Raw genomic sequence first — 25,182 nt, 5'->3', positions numbered from 1 at the left:
AGATTACACGCCAGCTCAGTTGATAAGGTTTGTTTACATGAATAAAACAAGTAAATCATAAGGGAGAGAATAATATGATCCACATCATACCGTATACAGTATGTCAACAGCCTTTTCACCAGATTTTGCAAATTTTCTATTCTACAACATCAGCACTGGTTTCACTTCATGAATATTTGTTTGGTTTGTAATGCACCATTTTTTAAAAAAAATTTAAGTAGTCAAACTGAGCCTAAAATCCACCCCCACTAGTGCATTTTCATGCAGAATTACAGATATTAAAACATTTACTGAGACATTGTTTTTATTTTCAATAATAGAGGCTTGTCTTGGAGATGGACCTGTTGTTATGTGAGCATCAGTAGAGACTTTTAGGACTTTTCATGTCATCTTTTAGTTAAGCATTGAAGTTATTTTTTGTTTGACAATCCCAACTCAAGAGATAATCATTTGACATGAAAACTGATTTAATTAGCTGATATCATCACTTAGGAAACATTGTCCTGTTTCATATTATAGAATATTTTAAATGAACTTCAGCAACACAAGCAGGCAATAAGACGCATTTGTTGAAAAAAGACGGCATACTGTCAGTGACTGTAAATGTTACATAATGCTACAGTAAGCTGGAGTAGTCAGGGAGTTTCTGAAGCATTTATCGAGAGGAGACATCTGTCATACCAGGGGAATGCTGTTTGTTATTCTCTCCAGACTTCAATCAAAGTTCACAAAGTGTCTCCTCTCCTACTCACATAAACACATAATTGGGCCACCTGCCCATGCTTCTCTTTTGCCATCAAAGAAGAAACACACACACACACACACACACACACACACCCACACACACACACACACACACACACACACACACACACACACTGCTCTGTAGGATACAGAGAAGTCCTGAGCATTATTCCTCTCTGCAGGAGGAATTCCCTGAAGGAGAAGTCTTGCCATTACAGAGGGAGCTGACACACAGAGGCCCAAAGAGGGAAGGGAGTAACGGAGTAAAGAAAAATAGGCAGCAAAGATGAAGAGAAACCACATTCTGGGATCAAAGTTTCAAAAATACCTCTGATTTAGTTTGCAATGTAAATAATTTGTCCCTTACGTGGATCAAAACATTTAAGAATCGCTGAAATTCTTTCAGATGAAATTCTTTTGAGGCTGGAAAATGTACCTCTTCTGCTGTCATTTTCCTTTGGCTACCAAGAAATTTGTTAAAATATACAAAATTGCTTTTGTATGACGTGCTCTGAACTTCAACTTGAACTAAAGTTGTAGTTGGAAATTTGAATTTAATGTGAACATTCATGGTCCCCAGATGACATGTCCATATTTGTTGCAAAAGTAATGACATTCCCAACATTAGTTTTACTTTAGTGCGAATTAGTGAATGATTACACTGTGAACTAGGATGGTGAACATGATAAAAATTTTACCATGCAGGTATATTAGCATTTAGTTCAAAGCACTGCTGCTAGCATGACTCTAGACTCTTAGTCTTGTTTAACTTCTCAATATCTTTAATCTTTAATAACTTAAATACTTTTAATAACACCAATTACATGTAACATTTTGTGCAGTCGGGGCTTGTGACACAAGGTCTTGTGATCATCTTGCTAGTGTTATCATCGCTACATGTGCTTTTTACTCAAGACAAAATATGTCCCCAACTGGATTGCACTCCGTGACTCCACTGAAACTACTATTAAGGGATCTCTCACAGTCTCTCATCTTCTATAAGTTCATCAGGTTTCTACAGACCATTCATTGAATTTCATGCCTTTGACTCCTGCTTGGTATAGCCTTGGGGAACCATTGTGTTCACCATAAACCTGCAGCACCCACAGGAAAGATGAAAGGCTCATGTGACAAAGTAAGTCCCAAACAAGAAACTCCTTCTAAAGAAATGAACTCTGTATGAACTGTGCGTGGCCTCTTAGTTTTATTGACTGAACAAACACTTGTGGAACAATCTGCATGTGATATGAAATGTACAGAAATAAACAAGACTAGATCAAAACCTACATGGCTGGACCACGTATGGTCAATGTGCAAAATTGAGGACGTAGTTATAAACTGTTGTGGAACTGATGTTATTTGCCACGACTGCAGAAGGTAATAGGCCTTTATTTGAGGCAGGCTTATATTAGAGGCAGGAATTTATTTAAAATTCCCTCTGTTTAATATGTATTGTATGTATTGGTCATTGGTATTTTAGTACAAAGCCTTGTTTTCATTTGCTTCCATTTACCATGTTAGAGTGACTGCCCATAACAAGAGTCCAGGGTTGGCCCAATTGGCACCAATTCATTTTGAAAAAGCAACAGCAACTCGTGGTGGAAATATGATCGATTGATCACTCACTCGATCACTCACTCACTCGCTCACTCGCTCACTTTTGTGATTACAGAGCTGGCCGTACTGATGCAGTCAAGCCATTCAAACATATATGGAAATATGCAATATAAGGTTGATGATCAAAAGCACATGTATAGAGAAAGAATACATTATAAGTAAAAAATAACTTTCCAAATTTGACATGTGAGAGCCAGCTGCATTAAGATTTCTTCTGCATTACACCAGAGAATACTGTGCAATCTTAAAACAGACTAAATGAGCAATGGAAAAAATAAGATATAATTATGTACAACCTTTGCTGGTTAATATGATATTCAGGCTCAGCCTAAAGTCTCTACACAGATTTTATCAGAAAGCTGTCTTAAGGGCCCCTTGGGAGAAATATCCAAAATATTTTTGGAATAATAAGTAAATAATAAAGTGGAAATACCTCATTTTATGAATGCTAAAATTTAATAATACATCTAAACTCCCAATAAATGAATGTGTGGATCATAAGTTCCTCAGTTATTGAATTCACTTTTCGTCTGTTTGGACAGCTGGCCAGAGTTTTAAACGTCTTGCCTGCATGAGACAAGTGTATTACCAGTGTGGGTTCTTCTGTTTGTTGTGTATTTGTTCCAAGTATAGTCTTAGATGTATTTCCTTTTAGATCCCTGAGGAAAGGAACACAAACATTTCAGATGTAGACAAACACAATGCTGTACAGTATGTCCTTTGGATCAATGCGGCTTCATCACAGTCCACCTGACAGTACGACACACAAAGCTTCCCTGTTTAAACTGACAAGACTGACTGAATTCACGGCAACTCTTTGCGTACATACACAGCTAATATATTCCATGGAATATGAGTTACAAACCCAAAACACAACAGCCCAGTCTCACCAACATGACAAATGTGTGGAGTCTTATGACGTCTCCTTATTATAAGCTGAGTAGGGTCAACAGGCTCCAGCAAAGATTCAGCTCTACATCACTGCAGCTAATTAATAGAAAGGCTTGAATTACAGCCAGAAACATAAACAGGGAACATACATCTCTAACAAAATACTATGAAATCACAGGTTGATATATAATGGACAGAGATGTCCATGCCAAATTACTAAATTTCACTCTTGCTCTCATACTTGTATAGTCACATGCAATTTCCTTTGTTTTCTGCAGCATGTCTTATGATCTTCTTCAGTTCTTGTTTTTAGCTTCAATTTTCCATGTCACTGCTTGTCATGTTGTAATAAAATGTATCATCCTATTTATTTCCACATTTCATTTTTCTGCTTCATCATGGGTGAGTGTCAGAAACTATTAACTCCATATATCCTGCAGTGGATGCAAGAGTGTTTTCCACTACAGATTTGACTAAAATGTTATTCTGTTCTGTATTATTAATAGTCATATGGTGTGGAGGACAATCTATCAAATACTTGCAGAAATAAGAAAGTAACCACTGCTGTAAAATTAGCTGTAAAATTACATAAAGTATAAAAGAAAACTTTAATATTATGTTTAGTGACAACATTATTGGTTAGAACAACCAATCGCATTAAACATTTATTGCAACCTGTTTGACTCTTGTTCATTTAATGAGACATTTCTTTAAAATTTGTCTGGTATTGTCCGTCACGAAATTATCAGGCTGCAATGATTACATACTTTTTCAAATTTTCAAGCTTTCGTTTTAAATACCTCCTTTTCTGTAGCTGCGCGGACAACACCACTCACCCAGCACTTTTCTACTTACACCTGTACACCTGCTTATTCATGCAATTATCCAATCAGTCAATGATGTGGCAGCAGTGCAATGCATAAAATCATGCAGACTCCCATCAGGAGCTTCAACTAATCCAATCAAACATCAGAACGGGGAAAAAACTGTGGTGATAGGATTTGTTGCTCTGCAGTCTGTTATAGAGGCGAAATGTAAAAGGCATGGCTTAAAGGCATCATGTTACATCGTGAGGCAAAGACCATTGTTTCAACCTAAAAATAATAACCCTGCATCTTACCCTCAACCTCGGACATACAGTATCTGAAGATGAGGCTGTTTCTTGGTCATAAAGCGACTGCATGAGCTGAAATCCTATTTGTATCATATTCTCTATACATTTGGGACATGATGTACGTGTGCCAGCCTCATCCTCTCAAAATTTTATTCAGCACAAGTGTGGCCACCAACTGTGTTATGCAAAACGGCTTAGTCAGCTGACACAGATTCTGGTAAGCTGAGCCAGTGCCACGCCGAAAACTGAGTAGGCATTCACAAGTGTCCCCGTGAGACAGTGAGCACAGTTCATTTTGTGCTACAGTATTAATCAACAGGGAGATCAAAGCTGTCATTCTGCTACTAGAGAGTAAGTTAATCTGCACAGTTTGAATGTCACTCAAGAGGAGACTTGGGTGAGATCCTTTCCAAACCACCCAGTATGACGCATGGAATCCCGATCACAGCAATCAGGGAGGATTTCCTCAGGAAAAACACATTTTAATGATTCAAATTAACCTTTTCCTGTACGATTGTGCCTGTTTTATTATGACCCCAACGCCACAGAGGTTAATTCCCTCCTTGCCCCCACCCCACCCTACCCTACCCTACCCTGTGCCCAGCAGCAGTGAGGACATCATGTCAGTGTGGGACAGGCAGGTGTGAGGGTGGCTGCTGATGCAAGCAGCAGCACAGATGATAATCACAGCAAGATGGAAGAGAAGATTTAATATGACAAGCAATTATACATAAAAGGCGCTCAAATGATCAGCATAAAAATATATTTAACATCATTGGTGGGCTTTATAAAAGTGAAAGTTTAAGAAACAAATGAACTAACCAAGTTTCATATGTTTATGGATAATAACAGATTTTTTGTGTTTTTGTAATTTTATCATGTTTAATTGTTCCTGGTTTAAGAAATTTCTTCAAAAACTGACATTGCCCCCTAGTGGTCAGAATGAGAGTGATTTTTTTTTTAAACTGAAAACAGCTGAAACACAACACAAGTATCTAAATAACACATTAAAAAAAAGGAGATAAAGAGAAAACTAGCACAATGATGAAGTCTCTCAAACATCCACTGAAACTTAATACTGGCACCACAAATGACTTTTAATTCACCTACATAAGATCTACCCATGGAAAAATAAACCACCTCGTTCTGGATATTTATCTTTACAGGGCTGGAGAAAAAAGTACACACAGCAGAGGGTGGCAGGAGCTACCCTATCTCTGTGGTTTCACAAGCAGAAAGGTGGAATGACCCAAACACACACGACACAAAGTTCTGTGGAGCATGTTCAAAAACACTGACATTCCCACTGAGGCGAGAGCTGGTGGAACATGCTACACACTGAGCCCCAGGAAAGAGGATATGAAGGCAGCCAAAAGGGCGTCTGGCACAAATAATGGAACATGTCTAGTAGTAGCTGAGAGAAAGACTAAATGATGTTATATTTTTATCAAAACAACAAATATTCAGTCAAAATATTTTTTAGATTATTTTTCTGTACTGTACAATAAAACCACAGTAGAGACTGAGGCTGTACAGTCTGGGGGATACCAAAAGGTTTAACCTCTCAAATCATGTTTCCTCCTTGTTTTCCGCCTGTATCAATGTCACAAAAAAACAGGCTTAACCTGCAGATTCTAACCATGAAATGAATTGATGTGCATTAGGTTAAGAGGGATTTTTAATAGTGGTATGGAAGCATTTAGAACTGGAAAATGGAAACTTGACAAGAACAACCATCCACTGTCAGGTCATATGTAAGAATGACAGCTTGCTCTCAAGTTCTCAGACCACTTTGACCTCGTAATATTGATCTAAGAGATCATTAATGCCAATCACATTAGTTTGTGGTTTAACAGCTCAGTAACTGCACTTGCAATAATTTTACTGTATACCTACCGTGGTAAATTTCTGTTGCTTACAAAAGTAAAAGCATTTGAGTCCTATTTTCACAACATAAGAATGGTAACGCAAAAGCTGCAGGGCACTGTATTATTCAATAATCTGTAGTATTATGAAGTAACGTTGCATAAATGACAAGTTGTCCATTTTCTATGACATTCTTTCTAGGACATTTGTTCAAAAGGGAGAAAAAACTTTTATAGAAGTATTTGTGACACAAATGTCAGGTTTAATGATCACACTGATTCTTTTAGAGTCTCACACGAACATGAAACCTCAGCAGATCAACATCATTCTATGTTTTAACATTAAAACAAATGTACAAGTTTATACAACATGACATAATTTGGATGACAAAATATCAAGCTATATTAAACAAACCTACATTTTACACTTTATACATTAAGAGGATATAAATTACAGTTCAAAACTGTACAGGGAGATAAAAAAAACATCAACTTTTCTCCTTGTCACAGTAAGATTTTTTGGCCACAAAATTAGGATTTCACAGTTCAGTGTGATTACTTCTCTCTCTCCAGTTCACTCTATCTCAGTGAAGCGTGCAAACATGGCCTTACGAACAGCATCCTTGTAGGTGTCAGATGCTGAGAGTTCATATGAGCTTCCTTTAATACCCAAGCCTGTGCCCTTGGTCCTTAATGAAGCCTGTGGGGAGAAGACAAAGACAGTTATTAGAGGAGACAGGTGCCCCTCAGGTAACGGTGCTAATTGCTTTGTGAGTGAGAAAGAACACACCGACATGTATATTCCATCTGTTAGGAGCTGCTAGGGAGAAGAGTGTGTGAAAAATTGACAGAAAGTGCAGTGAATTATTGTTGGCCTACTCACTGAGATAGGAGCAGTGATGCCCTGTTGGTGGCGCCCCAGACCTTTGCCCTCCTGCCAGCCCATGGCTTGTAACATTTTGTTCCCAATATTATCACTTGTTAGGCCGTCTTTGGTTGGCTGTTCATAGTTTCTGTTAAAGGATGAGAGGAGATGACATTAATGTAAAAAGATGTTGACAGAGGTTCCATTTTCTTCAAGGAAAATCAGTGATCTGAAAGTTGACGGGTCTGGAGCGTGAGGTTAAACACTTACACTGTTGGGGTCGGAGGTTGATAAAATTTCTTCTTAGGTGCAGGAGGTTCAGGAACACCATACTTCTCCCTCCTCTCTGCAGCTCTGTCTCTGTATTTCAGCTGTTAAAATGACCACGAAACCTTACTGACTGTGTGCACATTTGTGAAACTACTGAAGGACAAACACTGGAATAAAATTCATGAGCCAAATACCTCAGTCTCTTTCCTCTCCAGCTCCTCCAGCTCAGCTTCTGAAAGTCTTGATCTTCTCTGAATTTCCAAATTTTGCTACAATTGAAAGCAACTTTAAAATCGCCGAACTCACGAGTAAACAAAAATAAATATCCTATTCGCATATATATTCAGAACGGTTAAAGACCTATAATAACCTTTCTATTCTGATTTGAAGCTTTATACATTGAACAGATGGCAGCGCCCAGAATATTCATAGCCACTTGCAGATTAAACGCCTGCTGTTTTACCATCCTCACCTTGTGGAGGTCAGAGAGCTGCTGGTGACGCAGCAGAGCCTCTTTGGTGGGGAACTGCCGTCGACACAGCAGACAGACCATCTTCTTCCAGTCTGTTATTTTTCCCTCCTCGTCCGCTGCTCTATCTGAGCTGCCCTCCTCTGGGTCGCTGTCCCCGTTGTAAGCAGCAACCAGACCACTCTGTAATATGAAAGCGGATACAAGTGGAGTGTTGTGGGATTTGTTTTCATTATTAATTGTGGCATGGTGAAATAATGGCAAAGGGACAAACAAACCTTAGTGGAAGTCTCCAGCTCTGGCATTTTGAACTGTTCATTCATGAGGGATGGTATCTCAAAACATCCCATTTGCTGAAAGGAAACAAATCTAATCAACAAATACAATCATTTAAAGTATAATATAATCAACTGTCCACAACTTTAAGGCCTGCACCTCATTCTATGTTAATCATGAACAAAAATGAGTTATAATGATGGCCAGGTTGATTTCTATAGTTTGCAAAGAAAAAAAAAAAAAGAAATGAGAGATTCGAAATTTCTTTCACAGAAAATCCAAAGTATATCATGTTGGACGTCAGTGTCAGTGTGTGTTTCCAGATTACCTCTCTCAGTCTGTAGCAGCAGCTTCTCGTACACCATTGCACTTATACTTTGTCAACACATAACAGACAGTGCTTTGGTGTAATACTGACTCATACACTACCTTTTTCTCAAAGAGGGAGAAACCTGCATCGGCAGCAGCAGACTCTTTCTTGTCTTCCTCCTTAGATGGTCCTAAGCCTTGGAAACTGCTCTTAAAAGTTTCTTTTTGCTTATTTAAGCTTTTTGCCCAGCGTTCCATGTCCTTCGCAATCTGTAATTTGACAAACAGCCAATATCATCTCAAAGACAAGATAATAGTCATTAACAGATAATTAGATTTTTTTTAAAGCAGTATTTACCTGCTGTGCAGACTTGCTTTTGGGTTTCTCTTTTTTCTCTTTGGGCTCTTTACTGCTTGTGGCAACTGTGGCTGAGGAACATGCTGCTGTGTTAGCTGTGGATGCTTGTTCTGTGCGTGTGTCTGCTGGCACAGGGATGTATGTCTCCTTCTCACTGTCCCAGTAGAGGTACTGCTGAGTCTTGGAGTTATAATAGTACTATTGAGGACAAGTATAAGAAAAACTGTATAAACTAACAGCTTTGGATAAAAGAAATTACTTACAAATTCACAGTGTTTAGCAGTGTATTCTGTACATACAGTAAGACCACAGGGTACATACTTGGCTGCCGGGATCATAGTACAGACCAGTCTGTGGATCGTAATAGTAACCTGAAGACTCATCATACTGGTATGTAGAGGAGTCGGGGTCAGCTACAGAAACCAAAAGAAGCAGGTGAAACAAAACATGCTTTCGAAATTGATCTCAAGTTGATGCACTCAAACACATAAAGAGGAGATATTCTAGTCTCACCTGATGTAGGAGCAGACGGGGCAGCAGGAACCGTAGTTGCAACAGTGGAACCTGCTGGTGTCACCAGTGATGCAGTGCTAACACTAGCAGCCTGTTGTACGGCATCAACCGCCCTCGCAAGTTGATGTGACTGAGAAAGAGGGGGGGAAAAAAAATCATGATAAGCTTTTGCATCCATCACACATTACCCGAGCGATGCATAATTAATGAGTAGTTCTGTTTGCAGGATATAGATTTGACCTCGCATCACTGTCTACCTGTATGGCAGGCTGGCTGATAATCACAGGTTGATAAACCTGAGCCGTCTGGGATATGACCACACCAGTGGCTGAAGGGATCAAAGTCTTCATTCCTGGAGCAGCTGCGGAAAGTAATGATAAAATTAACAATTTCGAATTCCCAAAGTACCCAAAATATCTCGTGAGAGACCGACGCCTCTTATTACCTCCGAGCAATCCATCTCCGACGACAGGAGACAATCCTTCCGCCTGCTGCTGCCACACTTGATAATTCTGTCCCTACATGAGGAAGAGGAAGAAAAAATGTTTGGTCTTTCCCAATGGTATTCCTTATTAAAATCACTGTCACAATAAAGTAGACTGTGAACTGACCTGCGTTTGCTGTGCAAAGCCCTCTGGAAGAGTGATGTAGTCAGAGCTGGCACCTGAGCCTTGTTGTAACTAAACAGATAAAAAACAAAATCAGTAACAACACACAAGAACCCCAGTTAAAACAAATATTAAAACTTGCACATGAAGCTCCACTAAGCAGTATCTCTTAATTGAGAAGGAACCAAATGACAACAGTAATGTCCACAGTTTCTAATATTGATGATCCCACTGAGAATCAACACTCCATTTTTCAGTTTTTTGTAGCTTTCAGGTCCTTTCATCTCATTATTTTGATTCACCAGTCCATTTTCAGTCTCTCTGGCTCCCACATAAAACCCTAGACAGCCAAGCAAACACACCTCCACAAGCCAACTGTATGTGTTTGTCCAGTGTGAAATAGAGGAGAGCCAAAATAAATGAATGACAAATATCAACGAAGAAAAGGTGATGGAGCTATTTTTCCTGAAGAGTCGCTAACAGACTTTTATTTAACAGCTGATGAGAAATTTAAGTCTATGGTTGGTGAGAGCCACTGATACTCAACCATAATGACTCGTGAATTAAAATATTGAGCTGAAAGCCGGGGGAAAAAAGCCATTTTACATCACGGGGGGTAAATTGATTTAGTGTTTTAAAAAAATTCTCATTCAGTTTTTCTGCAGTCATTGCTAAATTACATTTATTTTGAAGATGCTTTTGTCATACAATAAGTCGTACAATAAGTGTATTAAGCCTTGTGAGGAGAACAGGAGATGTACAGTAGATGTCAACAGTCATCAAGTGTATCCTTTCCAAACATACAACTCAGAGTGTGTTCAGTGCTACAGTATGTGTACAGTTTTCTTCCCCCATTCTCATCATGAGAACCTGCATCTCAGTAGGGACATCTGATCAATACCAGCTCTTCCTACACAACACACACAGTCGCCTTTGCCATGTATATATATATATATATATACAGTCAATATATATGTATATATATTTATCTCGAGTTTAATGCACTACGTGTAAATTCTCTCCCAACATTGCATTCATTAAGACAAATCACCAAAAAATCATAGTTGTTGTACATATTTACATCCATACAACCTTTTGGAGGCATAGGCCACAAGTGTTATTTGCCTTATTTTGATGTCACACCACTTAGTTGGGGGATTAGTTCATAGTATTAAGGGCAACAAATTTAAATGACTAAGAAACAAACACAAGTAAAACCCTGATACCTGGCTGGATGACCACTGAGCAGCAGCAATGGCTGTGCTGGCAACAGAGAGAGCACTGGCTCTGATCCCATCAGGCTGTGCTGAGTCTCTGGAAAGGACACAGAGCGATTAGTTAAACCTTAATATTGCTGCACAAGCAGGAGGAAACTGAGTCCCTTATTTTAGGATAACTGAACCAATTTTATTTAATTCTAGGTAGACAACAAAAACAACATTTAAAAATTATATGTATAGCATGTTTGACACTATGTAGATCCAAAAGAGCTTATACAGACATGTTCAAAATTGTTGGCAACCCTGATTTTCAAGTACATTAATCAGAATATCTTCTGATAAGTAAATTAAAATGATTTTCAATGGAATTTAGGTTAAGACTCATTGCTGGCCAGTTTAAAAGTAGTCCATCTTTTCCTTTTCAACCATTCTTTTGTGCTGCTGGATGTGAGCTCTGGGTCATTGTTTTGCTGAAACACCAAAGACCTTCACCTCAAACCTAATTTTCTGACACACATTTCGCTCTGAAATGTAATGCAATTAGTAATCTTCAGATTTCATCATTCCATTGACACATTCAATGCCTCCAGTACTAGAGGCAGCAAAGCATGTTTTACTGTAGGTACAGTGTTCGTAACAGTTTGAAGCTTCTTGATAACATTATGAACTGTTGAAACAGGAATTTCAGGATGTTTGGCAATTGCCTTGTAGCCTTTGGAATTGTTTTGATTTGATAATAGCATTTCTGATGCTGAAGATTAAGCACAACAGTCTTTTTTTTATTTTGATTGATGAACTAAATTAAATTCATCAAAAGGATGCCAATAACTGTGTCCAGCATGAATGTTATATCTGCATTCTTTTTGATATGAAAACATTTGTTGTTGTTGTTCAATAAAAAATGTTTTTCTACAGTATCACAGTTATACAAAATTGGTTCATTCGCATTGTTTCTGAAGATATTTTTAAATTCCCTACTTTAAAATTCCGGGGTGCCAATAATTTACTCTATATACTATTTTTTATTTATAGAAAGCTTAACATGAACTCAAACAGTGTGTGTGATGACTCACTTTCTAGCACTCTTGGCATAATCCACACCGATTGTTTTCCCATCGAGTTTTAGAGGTGGCTGAAGGCTCTGGAGAATGGTAAGCAGTTGAGAGGCCTCCTTTAAAAGTAAAGACACAACAACACTGTCACACACTCGTACACCACCAAAGGGAACATAGTGACTCACATGATGACTACATACTGAGTACATACATACCAAGGGAGAGGAGAGTTGGACAAAGGCAAAGCCTCGGTTCTGTCCTGTTTGCTTGTCTTTGATAAGGCGGATGTTGCCAGCAGACAGGTTGGCATAGGGGGCCAATATGTTCAAAATGCCATCCACAGTTGAAAGGGGGGCGATGTTCCTCAAAATGATTGCTGTTAACAAAAAGATTGGAGGTGAATAAATGTGGAATATGTGCACTGGGTGGAGGGAATATTTCAATATGTGGTGAAAAACACACTCACTGTCTCCATTGTAATCTCCTGGCTGCGCTGACTCTACATTTAAACCATTTACTCCAGGAGACTCTCCTTCTATACTCAGCAATGACAAAGATTGACACATAGGTTACAACAGTCAGTACAAGACACTAACACAGTGCAGGGTAGAGCTGACGATTCTAATAGAGAAGAAGAAGAAAGATTATCATTTTAGTTTGCTGAAGCAACAACTCACCAACTTTTGCTGCTCCACACCTGAAACACTTCAGCCTCTTCCGAAAATTGTACAGACCACACTGTAATAAACCAAAGACAATCTTTTATTTTTTATTATAACAAAGCAGAAAAAAACAACAACAAAAAAAAACAAAATGTTGGGATCATAATGTAGTTTGAAAAAACACTAACGGCATTGCAAAGCCAGTTCTCGAACTTCTGTCTCCTGTTGCTGTAGTGCACTGCAATGCTTTTCCCCTGGATCACCAACTTGTTCTGTGAAAGTCAAAAGCCACCAGTCATTTCAAATTCTGACACATTTAAGCCAAAGAAGCAGGTGAGGTCCTGCCATTACCCCACCCCATGAGTGAGAGCAGCTGGAACGGGAAAGAGTGGCTAGGCTTACACTCGCTGCTTAGGTAGAGTGTGTCAGGGAGTAAAAAGGAACAGAGGTAGAAAGAGAAGTTCAGAGTGAAAGCTGCAATTCTGTGTACGAGGGAATGAGTCCTCTCAAAAAAAAAAAAAAGGTTCTAAGTGTTTGGGACCGGAGTGCTGCCAGCTCGTCCCTGTCTCACTCCAGTCTTCGGATTTTAAATGGAGATGAGAAAATATCCAAGTGACTGAGCTGGAGCAGAATGTGCTATGAAACCACAAGACCATTTGGGCCACTCTGTTAACAGAAAGTCTACTCTTGATAAGGAGAGGCAAAAGACCTTTTAATCTTAAGGTGCTAAATATATTCTACATGGTGTTTCTGTTAATAATTCTACCAGAAAACACAAATGATTTCATTGCATTTCCAAAAGAAAAAACCTTTGTACAGTGATTCAATCCTGAATTCAAAACATACACTAAACTAAGCATCAGAAACAGTCTTCATTTAGCTGAAAGGGCTGCTGTATACTTAGAAAATGAATCAACCAAGTGTGTGATATCAAAAATATTTACCTCTGATATCACAGTTTTGTATCCTCTAACTAAATACAAACAGATTTCAGCTCTTTAAACTGGTATCATCATCATGGTATTAGCTAATTGGGGCTCTAATCTCCAAGAATAGTTCTAGACTTGGTGATTGTTGAGGCAACCTGATTGGTCTCCATCCATCGGGTAGAATCTTGCAAGTGATAAAACTCCACGAAGGCGAAACCTCGGCTTATACCTAGAGACAGCATTCAAATATAGACGGGAGGCGTGTTAGTTAGAATGCTTTGGTGCAACATTCAAACTCACAATGGGTTTGTACAGTCCAATTCAAAGTAAAAACGAAAGTGGGGAGGATGCTTACAGGGTCAAGGGGGTGGTAGTGCATTTTGTTTACCATAGCTTGCAATCTTGTTACAAAAATGGCAGAGGTATAGTAAATACAGTTACCTCCTTACCTCCATACACAAAGGATCCTCTGAAGGTTGCAATATGAGGCTTTTTTTTCAGGGATAGCCATAAAGGAGGTAAAGTGGGGTTTAAGACAGAGTATGTGGGTGAAATTGAGACACGCCTTTGAAAAGCAACACTCACCTGTCCTTTTCTTCATCAAACGTATGTCCACAGGTTGGGGTCCCTGCAGTTGCTCAAGTGCCGTGCGGATCTGGAAAAAAAATCTCTGACTAAATTCATCTGACTATAGTTGTTTCTCATTGTTTGACTCATTTAAAAAAAAAAAAAAAAAAAAAAAAAAAAAAAACTTTTCACAACCTTACAAAAATGGCTTCGATAACATCAAGCTAGCATTATTCCCAAGCTTTATGCAATTTCTCCTTTTTTATTTTGGCTCGTCATTAACTGTCAGTTGCCTCCTCCTAATAAAGTGAGCTGGATTACAGGAAAAGCAGTTGACATGATGTTAATTCCTAAAATAATTTAAATTACCTAAATTTTTACAAACAGTCCCACAGAACTTCCAGTAAAACCAGACCGAATGCAGAGGCCCACCAGTTCCCACCATCACCTCCCACAATCAGCTGCTTGATGGTGGATAAATTGTCATGCCAAACCAAGTGTTTTCACACAAGGGGGTGCCTCTGATTTCACATATGTACACATATTTAAATTTGCAAAGGATGTTCGATGTGACTCATAATTTTACACCCATTCCAGGTCAGTTTATACATTTGAAAGTTGCCCTAACAGCTGACTGCCTGCCCCTCTCCACCTGTACTCCCATCACACCTCCTCCAAGGGATCCTCTGTTCCTCTTGAACAATTAGGAGGGAGGTAGCAGCTCAGCCTATCTAACAACAGTCTGTGTGACTTAACCCTTAAAATGTATGAGTGAGACTGAGTGAGAACTGCGAGCTTACATCATCCTCTGTGACATGAAGAGAGAGACCCCTTAACATAATAGTTTTGCTCTCCTCCTCCTGCTCCATTCTGTAGTCCTGGTCTGGATAATCCCCATCATATTCATCATCAGATCTGTCACTGTTGCGTCTTTTTCGGCCCCTCTGATGCAGACAAATGAGACAGAAATGATGCTGTTTTTATTGAAGTTAGAAACGAGATGTTTTGCATTTTTCTGCTACAGGTGTGAAACTAAAATGAACTTACAGAGGTGTTCCTATTTCCACTTACCTCTGGACTGTCTCTGCGCTCATCAAAGCGCTCTCTGTGTCTATCATCACTCCATCGTCGGTCATAATCCCTCTCCACATCTCTACTTCGTCTTTCATGCCATTCTGTATCATCTCTCCTCCCATCCGAACCATACCTTCCATTACGTTCACCCCGACTGGGCCTGAAAAAGAAACATAAAAAGAGTGTGACAGTGACATAACTGTATGAAAACGCTGAATGTGTGCCAATTCTTTGGATCACTTTTATTTTACCTCTTATCAGTTCCCATGGCTTAGTGTAGAGGACACACGTTTAATCTTTTATCAATGGACTCTGTGGGGCGGGGGAGAGAGAGCTGTCAGTAGGTTATCTGGCATCAGTCAGTGCAAAGCTTAAAATAGACTGATAGACATCAACAAATTAATGTTTTCAGATACATTATTTTGAATTTGTGCAGCTAAATTTGGTCACAAAACAGATTTGTCATGGATATTTGTTTTAATTAACCCATAGAAACAACAAAGCGAAATGATGACACCTAATAAGAGACAATAACAACGACAACTACCACTACTACTTAGCCACACTGTTGCAGTGACCGTGTTGCTCGAAAAGAAGCTTAAAATTCTACATTAGCGTTACACGCCGTTAGAAAACGGAGGGCTGAGGTCACAGCTGTTGGAAACACTGACCTGAAACGACTCAAAGAAAACCTAACAGTTGTAGGCTGTTTCGGATGGTGGTTAGCTGCAGCTAAAATAATTGCTCTGCTGGACGTTTAATGTGCAGGAAATTGTTTTTCCAATGTGAAACAAGCCTTAGCCCTTTGCTAGCACAACAGGCCACTTTGGCTTCGTGCAAATGATGTTAGCAAATGACGTTTGATGGACACTGTACTGACCTTAAATAACTTAGCTTATGTTAGCCGGATGAAGAAATACATCACCGTCTCTTTCGTTTTATATATCGTTTTAATAACACACCTTGCTGGATCTGGCAATGGTCAAATAGCAGGCTTTCTAGAAGTTTTTTTTCATTTCTTCCGGTCTGTCGATGGACGAATATTCCTCTTTTTTTATACGACCTTTAGCAAACAGATTCAGTGCACACTACCGCCATCTACTGATCAGGAGGATTTACAATGGAGAGAGTCACAATATTTTAGTCTAACTACTAACAAAATATTTAACACAGTGGACAAACAAATGATCAGGAGTGTAATAAGTAAGGATAACACGATTTACATTGTCTTGACCTTTCTAATATCAGAATCATCATCTTTATTGGCCAAGTATGTACACAGGGATTTTGCCTTTGTGGATCTCATTATACTTATATACCTTACAGACAGTTCCAACAACTGGTAGATATAGTACAGACATACACATAAAAACTGGGAAAACAAAGCAGGACTATTACGTACAGACAAGAAGGGTGAAAAATAAATAAGAATCAACAATGAACAGCAATATACAATCTCTATATATGAGTCAAACTGTCTGTGTTAATTGTAAACAAGAATACAACAGTGTAAGGGTGCAGAGTTCTGGAGTTTCAGCTTTTCACTGATCTTTGTGCTAGTTTCAATATCACATAACCCTTTAGCCCCTGTATTGCTAATATCTATCATTCATCCTCTGCCTTTCATTACCTCTGATTCCTTTGTGTGTATCTATGATTATAAAGAATAATAAAAAATACTTTGATTTCTGGACAATGGAATTACCTTCCAGAAGACAGAATTGCTGTTAAGCTCTCTCTTTATTTCATATGTAGGAACAATAGAAATAAATTAGATATTCCTCCTGTCTTTTATCAATATTATCAGCCTATTGATTGCAAATACATTTACTCTAAAGATGAACATTATTTCTTCCTCACTTTGTATTTGGGGAAATACAGATGGAAACTCTTTGCCGTTACCCCGGGCCACAACTGTCATGGACCTGTGGCTGTCACACTCTGGCCATCAGTGGCTGAGGGACACTGGCTGGCCCGAGCAAACACTACCTCCATCACCGCGGGGTGGCGCTGCAGTCCCAGTGACAGAGATGCGGATGAGCTGTAGAAGCAGAAAACTGCTCTCATCCCTAGAATCAACACCACAGAGCAATGGCCGCGGAAGGGAATATGAAATGTTAAAGATTGTTTCATTCATTTAACTACCTCGCACTGCGCATTATTTGCGTCTTTCACAGCAGGGAAAAGAACGCTGTAAGTTGTGGTCACTGCGCTAAGACGATTCGCAGTTCCCACCGACTGTGACCCGGGCATCAGGAAGAAGATAGCCAGCTGGCTAACGTTAACATTGGCGAACCATAACCATCAGCTGTATTCATCTGCGGTAGTTGCATACGTCCATATGTTTCTAATTTTTTTTTTTTTTTTTAAACTGATCATTTCCACATTGTTAAGAGGATATTAAGTTAATCGTTTGCTTGGTGTCTGTGATTAACGTTACCCAAATGACGCTGGCTAGCTAGCTAAATGGATTGACAGCCCATCCCTCTGTTGTTCCGAGGCTTAGTCGTAGCTCTACACACGGCTTCCTGGTAATTTACCAAACTGTCACCAAAACCGGCCTCACGTTAGTTAAAACGTTACCTCAACATTTGGAGCGAACAAAAGCCGTGTTAAACTTGCCTGCTGCCTGCTGAAAATATGTCTCTAACGCTGGCTTTGCTGTTTCTTTGACTCCTCAGTTTTGCTATCAGGCTGAATGGCGGAGCCTGAGCTTCTGCTGGACTCCAATATTCGACTCTGGGTGGTGTTACCCATTGTCTTCATCACCTTCCTTGTTGGGGTGATACGGCATTATGTCTCTATTCTTCTTCAAAGTGACAAGAAGTTGACGTTAGAGCAGGTGTCTGACAGGTAATCTTTAATTGTGATGTGGATTTTCTGTTTGGAAAAAGAAACAAACAATTAATATGAATGTGTTTTTCCATCTCCCAACCCAGCCAGGTGCTTATTCGGAGCAGAATTCTCAGAGAAAATGGAAAATATATTCCCAAACAGGTAGGAATTTTTATATTTCATACATATAAACTTAATCAAATAAATTATTCCATTCACTCTCTCAAACTCATGTGAAAGTAAGTGTCTGCTATATACAAAATATGCAAAATATAAAACCACTGGCTTTTGCATATATTTGGTATAAGTGCAGTGTGTAAGACAGTGTTACTGAAGATCTCTCTTTCTTTTAGTCCTTTTTGATGAGGAAGTTCTACTTCAATAACCAAGAAGATGGATTTTTCAAGAAGACCAAGAGAAAGGTTGTTCCACCCTCTCCAATGACAGGTAATCATCTTAAGTAAAGTACATGATGCAGTTTTAGGTACTGTAATCCACAGCGATGTTTCAGAATTTAATGCCGTTACTTCAGGAGGAGTCTTTTCTCCCCCTACATCATCTTGAAAGATAACATACTATTAAACCATACTGTATGAATAACTGTAATAAAACAAACCTACAAGCCATAGCAAGTGAATTTGTTGCTCGTTGCATCTTTTCACAGATCCCAGCATGCTGACAGACATGATGAAAGGCAATGTCACCAACGTGCTTCCCATGATCCTCATTGGAGGCTGGATCAACTGGACCTTTTCAGGATTTGTAACAAGTAATAATCCTACTCACTCACAGACCTTGCAGCTTATCATGCAGAATGTGGCATGCTCCAAAACAACTTTGAGTTCGTGTTGCTACCAGATAAGATATGGGTCACGTGGAAATTCTACATTTCTTTCTACAGTTCTTCCTGTTCTCTCTCTCATACAGCTAAGGTTCCCTTCCCTCTAACTCTTCGCTTCAAGCCCATGCTGCAGCAAGGAATTGAGCTGTTGTCACTGGATGCTTCCTGGTAAATTAATAAAACAAGATCTGTAAAGATGTACTGAAGTAGTATTTATGTATTAATCTCAGAATGTTAGTGTGTGACTTTGTCATTTGTTCTGTTTGTTTCTTTCTGTATTTACCATCTAGGGTGAGCTCAGCGTCATGGTATTTTCTGAACGTGTTTGGACTACGAAGCATGTACTCATTAATTCTTGGCCAAGATAATGGTAATTTTAGCACATTTTAAGATAATTTTGTGTGCTTTGTCACGTCAGATTGTCAGTCTTGATGATAACATGAGAATGTTTTATCTACTTAGCTGATTCTCAGAAGGTTCAGCAATAATAGCAACCCTGTCATACTACAAGTAGTTATTTGATTCGCTTATAATGATATTGTTTAATTGAGCTTGAGCTCTTTATTTTAATAAATGCTAGTTTCCATTATCATTATGTTGTGAACATGAAAATAGTACTTGATTTCAATAAACACAGTCTGAGAGTTGTTTTGCTTTAAGTTTTAGCTTGAAATGAATCATGGCCAGTGATATTTACAAATCAGTTAAGCCTTGACTTTGGTGAATTCTGTATTTTCATTTATGGTTAAACAGCTTTGCATTCATATAATTATTTTTGCATATGTAGATTCTGATTGTTTCTGTTATACATTGAAATTCCCACAGGTGCAGATCAGTCGAGGATTATGCAGGAGCAGATGAGTGGTGCCGCCATGGCCATGCCTGCGGATACAAATAAAGCTTTCAAGGTATATATAAGTGTCCCATGATTAGTTAATGAGGGTGTGCTTTACTCAGTTGTTCATGTGATGTTTGTCCTTGATCTCAGGCTGAATGGGAGGCACTGGAGCTGACTGACCATCAGTGGGCACTGGAGAGTGTAGAGGAGGATCTGATGAGCAGGGAGCTGGACTTCGATGGCATGTTTAGCAAGGAGCTGCCAAGTGGTATCTTCTAATGGCCTGGTCACTTCTTCTTGGCCTATTGGAGCCTTCAATTTGAATTTTGAACACAGAGATGGGACAAATCCCTCCATGTTATGCAAAGTTTACAGTCACTTATTTGTGGTCCTCGTCTTTCCACATGTATTACCTTTTCATTCCTTTCCATAAAATATCTGAAATGACTTCAAATACACTGGTTCTGTTGCTGTTTCATGCATACTGGAAAGCACTGCTTTGTTTTTTCACCTTTGAAACAAGGAGATGTTTGGGAGAAACAAAGTTGCTTTTTGCTTATTGAAATGCATTATTACTAGCTTTCAACTGTATGCCATCATAATGCTGTTAGGTTATAAAACGTGAACTACCTAGTGCTTCTTTTGTCTTGTGTTATACACAGCTAGATTAGCTGTCTCCATTTTCACATGTACAGTCATGTTAAACAACTAGAACACAGTACCATTTCACAGGTGAGAATGATGTTTAATTAAAGTTTAACAATCATAAAAAACTTGTTAGTTAGATCATAGATAGAGCTGTTCTGCATCACCTGCCCTAAAGTTGGAACTAGACCAAGAATTAATTTTTGAGTAAATGTTTGTGTGATTGAAATATTGTTTTTGAAGTATGTAGACAGTTTATTTTTTAATGTAACTCCCCTGTGTTTTGTACAGTATAAAGCCTGTTTTGACTAAATACCCAGTTTGATTTGTTGCAATACACCCCCAACACATATATATATATATATATAACACCAGTATATATATATATATATTATATATATATATATATATATATATATATTATATATATATATATATATATATATATATATATATATATATATATATATATATATATATATATATATATATATATATATATATATATATATATATATATATACAGTATATATACGGTTATAATATATATATATATATATCTACACACACAAACACAAATACACAAATAACATGCAGACGGGAAATTGACTAATGTTTAAGTCAGCCCTCATGTCGTCTTTTTACAAAGGAAAAGTCAGTGATGAGCTTTGTTGATGCCCCGGAAAACTCTCAATGGTCACAACAATACACGGTGTTTATGTAGAGTTGTTGGTACACAAACCTTTTTGGTTAACACTACTACCATCACCGCCTGGGTTCCTGTGACTGGCTGGTTTGCCGAGGGTGATGACAGAACAGCCACACTGGAGTGCAAAAGCACCTCTGGTCCACTGTGTACCGATCTGTAGAGGAAGAACGTTTCCCATGAGCAGCGCCGCTCTGAAGCTCGCCCAAGGCGTCCCTTCCCTCCGCGCGTTCCCGATACCGGCACATTCGCTGCATGATGGCCGAGGGAGGCGGACCCGAGTCGGGTGGCGCGGCAGACTCCGACTCGGGACCGGTAGCGCCCACAATGCCAGCCCTTCAACCGAAAGTCAAAAACAGACAATTGGGTCACTTTTGAAAACAACTCTACGAAAGGGCGACGAATGGTAAGAATCTGAAACGGCCAGCGTTACCTGGGTGTCTCAGCTAGCGTTAGCTAGCTAGCGTTAGCTAGGGAGGAACAGGAAATGCTAACATGCTAAAGCTAGCAAGCTAATGCACCGATGGTTGCAAGTCTGAAAACGAAAGCTTCTGTGGTAGTGATACTGGCCAGCTAATGTTTAACAAGTTAGCATGCTAGTTGCTAACTGGACTAGTTCCAGTCCAGCTTTATAATTTTCTCTGTTAAGATTGGTGCCTGTAGCAACGGCTATTAATGTTGGGCGTAAACATCAAGACTAATATGGCTAACTAAGTAGCTCATTTGCACAGTACTTAAACGTTTGCCTGTTTTGTGACAAGTTAGCTGACGTTGGCTGATGTGGTGGATAGTCGGCTGGTAGAATAAGGCCCTGGATTCAGGAGGGGGATTCTTCTACCGGTCAGACCGGCTCATTTGTAGATTAGTGGTCAGGACCCGGGCCCGATGACAGGAATTTATTATGCCATGTTGGTACCTACTTGTAGTGACATGCTAGTTGAAGTTGTTTGACGGGTTTTTTAATTGGCCAGCAACCAGTGTTAGCTAAAACTGTTTAAGATCTAACACCATCGAGCCTGGGCATAATGAAGCCAGTTGTATTTAACAGACTTCACCTCACCATGTATATACTACCGCATTCAAAAAACTAATTATAAAGTATCATTTCAGTTGCCTTCTTTGTTTTGATACAAATTGGTATCAAGGGAGGAACCAGCCACAGTTATCATGTCTGTCAGCAACTAGCTGCTTAGCTAACATGTTCAAATAGGTTTAAATTAGTAAGGAACTGTTTATAGTATATTTATGCTACTGTTAAAAATGAACTACCATCCCGTAGTATTCAGGCCTGAAAATGTATGGTTTTTCACAAATACATTTACACTGTTGCACAGCTAGGGGAAATTAGATCAGGTTAAAGGGCAAAGATCATATACCTTACGTTGACTGAGACATCTCTAATTTGTTGCTGTGACTGTGAAATGCACAAAACAGAGTTCCATGACCAAACTCTTACTATATCTATACTGTTAACAAGCCTGTTAACCAAAGGAGATTCTCACTTGTGATGAGATTAAGTCAAACTAGCTTGCTGTTACATATATCTGCAAATGCCAAGGCAGTTTGGTGTTGCATAATGTTCTGAGTTGGCATAAGCCTGAGTGCAGTGTCTCTCCAAACCCCATACATTTTATCATCTTTTGACCCCTTTGTGTCCTTGCTTGATATCCTGCATATATCAGGTGACCACAAATCCTAATAAAAATAAATTTTAAAGGTTCAGGACCAATGATCAAAAATGTCATGTGTTTGGCATTCACTGTTACCAAACAATTTGTTTTAGGTATCTAATAGACAGCCGGTGGTTCAAACAATGGAAGAAGTATGTGGGATTTGACAGCTGGACATGTACAATGTTGGGAGACGTAGCCTCTATCCAGGACCAATTGATAACTCCGGTTGTTCTCAGGTAAAACTGCCCTTTTAAAGAATATTGGTTTTTACTTTTGAGAACAACATCAATAACACATAGAGATGAAAAGAGCTGTTTTTTCAGCCTGTAGTCAACATTTTATTTTTTCCATAAAGACCAGGATACTCAAGCCCTGAAAGAGCACCTTATAGATGAGCTGGACTATGTCCTTGTACCCACTGAAGCATGGAATAAGCTTGTCAGCTGGTACGGCTGCCTTGGAGGGTCAGAGACCCATCGTCAGGGAGTAAATCTGTTGAAGATATTTTTCATTTCAACCATTCACTTATAGATGTGGCTCCTAAATGTCTTCTCTCTTCTTTAGTGTGGTTGAACACGGCATGTTGTTCAAGCACTGTAAGGTGGAGGTCTTATCTGCTGGAGCTGAATTTGTGTGAGAATGACAACATGGACAATGTGGTCACACGTCATTTCAGTAAAGCTGATACTATAGGTGAGGGTTTACATGAACGGCCAAGTCAACTTTGCTTTGAAAATGACCGAATAGCTGATTCCCAAAGCTCTGGAAATTTCTATACATTGTCATTCATTAAATGTGTGTTGTGTCAAAAAAAGCAGGAAAGATAATAAGCAAGTCTTGCAAAATCTTCTTCCCCAGATACAGTAGGAAGGAGATGAGGACACTGTTCAATATCCATCAGAGAAGGAGACTCGGCTCTGGAACAAATACATGAGCAACACCTACGAGCAACTGAACAAGCCAGACAGCACTGTACAGGATGCTGGTCTCTTCCAGGGGCAGGTACTGTAGAGATTTGTTATTTAAATAACCTTCAGATCATGATAGATTTTCTTCCTCATTTCTTTGAAAGAACTCCACAGCCCAGTAACATACTGTACTCACTGAGCATACAAATTAATTTACAGACATTGTACATAATAACAGATGGTCTAATGCAATACAGGATATTAGCCCAGCAATAAAACACATATACATTGGTAAAGTTTATGTGTAGTTTCTTATTGAGACGTGCCAGAAAGGTCAGGTTACAGTTCAACTGTCTGAAGCTTATAATGATGTTGTATTCTAAGGTAATGTAAGGTATTATAAATATTTTGTTCCCTTTACATAAATCAGGGGTTTGGGCTGTGTGTAGGAAGGAGAAAGAATCTTCACACAGCACAAATGCAGTATGTCATTTGCACCCCCTGTATTTTTATAGTAAGGTGTTGCACTGATGAAGGCATTTAACAAAATCACTATTTACCACAGCAGCTACTGTACTCCATATCAGTCCTGAAAAAAGTAAATTAGAGGTCAATACAGTTTCTTAGGAAAAAAGTCAAAAATAGATTATTTTCACATCAAAGTGCATTTGACGGTTTCATCTGCAGCTGCCGAAGCTTGGTAGTATTTGGTACATGTATAGTATCAAATTCAAACATAGGATGCAATAGCACATGAATGTCAGTTGTGCCAGCTTGGCTCTCACTTAGTTTTGTTTTCCCACAGGTGCTTGTGATTAGCGCCAAGAATGAGGATGGCACGTGGCCCAGACAAGCCTCTCATCCCAAGTAAGACATACCCTGGTATTGTTTTTTTTTCATTCAGTAAAAGATATGCCATATCCTATGATAGAGTTATTACAGCATTTAGCTAAATATACAACAAAGTTTACACAACATTGAAATCTTTAGTTAACTTATAAAAAAAAGTGCTTTTCTGGACACATGCTTTTGCTTCTCCTCACCAGATCCAGTACAACCCCATCCAGAATTTCACTACCTCCCCAAAACTCTCCTCAAACTCATCAGCTAGTATCTCCTCAACTAGTAGCGAACGGAGACAGCAGCTGTAGCCCTGGATACACACTCAACAACACCACCTCATCTGGCAACAGGCAAGAGTTCTTTTCTCTGACTTCCGCACCCCCACACATCATTGTTCCCCGCATTCACAGAATACTGTCCTTTACCTCTTCTGGGCATTTACTGTATGGTTTATGTGGCACAAGGCTGGTATTCTGTGTAATTTCTT

The 25,182-nt window shown here is 39.0% G+C and overlaps 2 protein-coding genes and 1 pseudogene across 6 annotated transcripts; 2 read left to right on the top strand and 1 right to left on the bottom strand.

The window, feature by feature from the left end:
- Positions 1-5,117: 5,117 nt before the first annotated feature.
- LOC111222070 (RNA-binding protein 5-like) lies at positions 5,118-16,463 on the bottom strand. 4 transcript variants are annotated; one of them, XM_022745629.1, is made up of 25 exons: positions 16,287-16,463; positions 15,658-15,718; positions 15,404-15,566; positions 15,133-15,276; positions 14,351-14,420; positions 13,921-13,994; positions 13,025-13,108; positions 12,852-12,912; positions 12,641-12,709; positions 12,390-12,550; positions 12,193-12,290; positions 11,126-11,213; positions 9,903-9,971; positions 9,737-9,809; positions 9,549-9,652; positions 9,292-9,421; positions 9,100-9,191; positions 8,779-8,976; positions 8,541-8,690; positions 8,114-8,188; positions 7,839-8,018; positions 7,561-7,635; positions 7,367-7,467; positions 7,115-7,244; positions 5,118-6,931 (listed from the first exon to the last, which is right to left on the bottom strand). In XM_022745629.1, the coding sequence occupies exons 2-25, from the start codon at positions 15,672-15,674 to the stop codon at positions 6,806-6,808; spliced, it is 2,532 nt and encodes an 843-aa protein (XP_022601350.1). In that variant the 5' UTR covers positions 15,675-15,718; positions 16,287-16,463; the 3' UTR covers positions 5,118-6,805. The 4 variants fall into 4 exon arrangements, with proteins under 4 accessions (XP_022601350.1, XP_022601349.1, XP_022601351.1 ...); XM_022745628.1 differs by having other exon boundaries at positions 16,369-16,463; XM_022745630.1 differs by lacking the exon at positions 16,287-16,463 and adding an exon at positions 16,078-16,123.
- A 377-nt stretch (positions 16,464-16,840) lies between these two features.
- On the top strand, positions 16,841-20,878 carry LOC111222071 (ER membrane protein complex subunit 3). 2 transcript variants are annotated; one of them, XM_022745632.1, is made up of 9 exons: positions 16,841-17,729; positions 18,088-18,259; positions 18,346-18,403; positions 18,595-18,688; positions 18,906-19,010; positions 19,169-19,250; positions 19,373-19,452; positions 19,908-19,990; positions 20,071-20,878. In XM_022745632.1, the coding sequence occupies exons 2-9, from the start codon at positions 18,105-18,107 to the stop codon at positions 20,197-20,199; spliced, it is 786 nt and encodes a 261-aa protein (XP_022601353.1). In that variant the 5' UTR covers positions 16,841-17,729; positions 18,088-18,104; the 3' UTR covers positions 20,200-20,878. The 2 variants fall into 2 exon arrangements, with proteins under 2 accessions (XP_022601353.1, XP_022601354.1); XM_022745633.1 differs by lacking the exon at positions 16,841-17,729 and adding an exon at positions 17,790-17,937.
- A 572-nt stretch (positions 20,879-21,450) lies between these two features.
- On the top strand, positions 21,451-24,723 carry LOC111222080 (annotated as a pseudogene).
- Positions 24,724-25,182: the final 459 nt, after the last annotated feature.

The sequence above is a fragment of the Seriola dumerili genome, unplaced genomic scaffold, assembly GCF_002260705.1.
Source record: "Seriola dumerili isolate Sdu_G_001 unplaced genomic scaffold, Sdu_1.0 BDQW01000089.1, whole genome shotgun sequence".
Taxonomy (NCBI): domain Eukaryota; kingdom Metazoa; phylum Chordata; class Actinopteri; order Carangiformes; family Carangidae; genus Seriola; species Seriola dumerili.
Note: the sequence above shows the minus strand (reverse complement) of the source record. Positions and strands in the feature narration are given on the sequence as shown.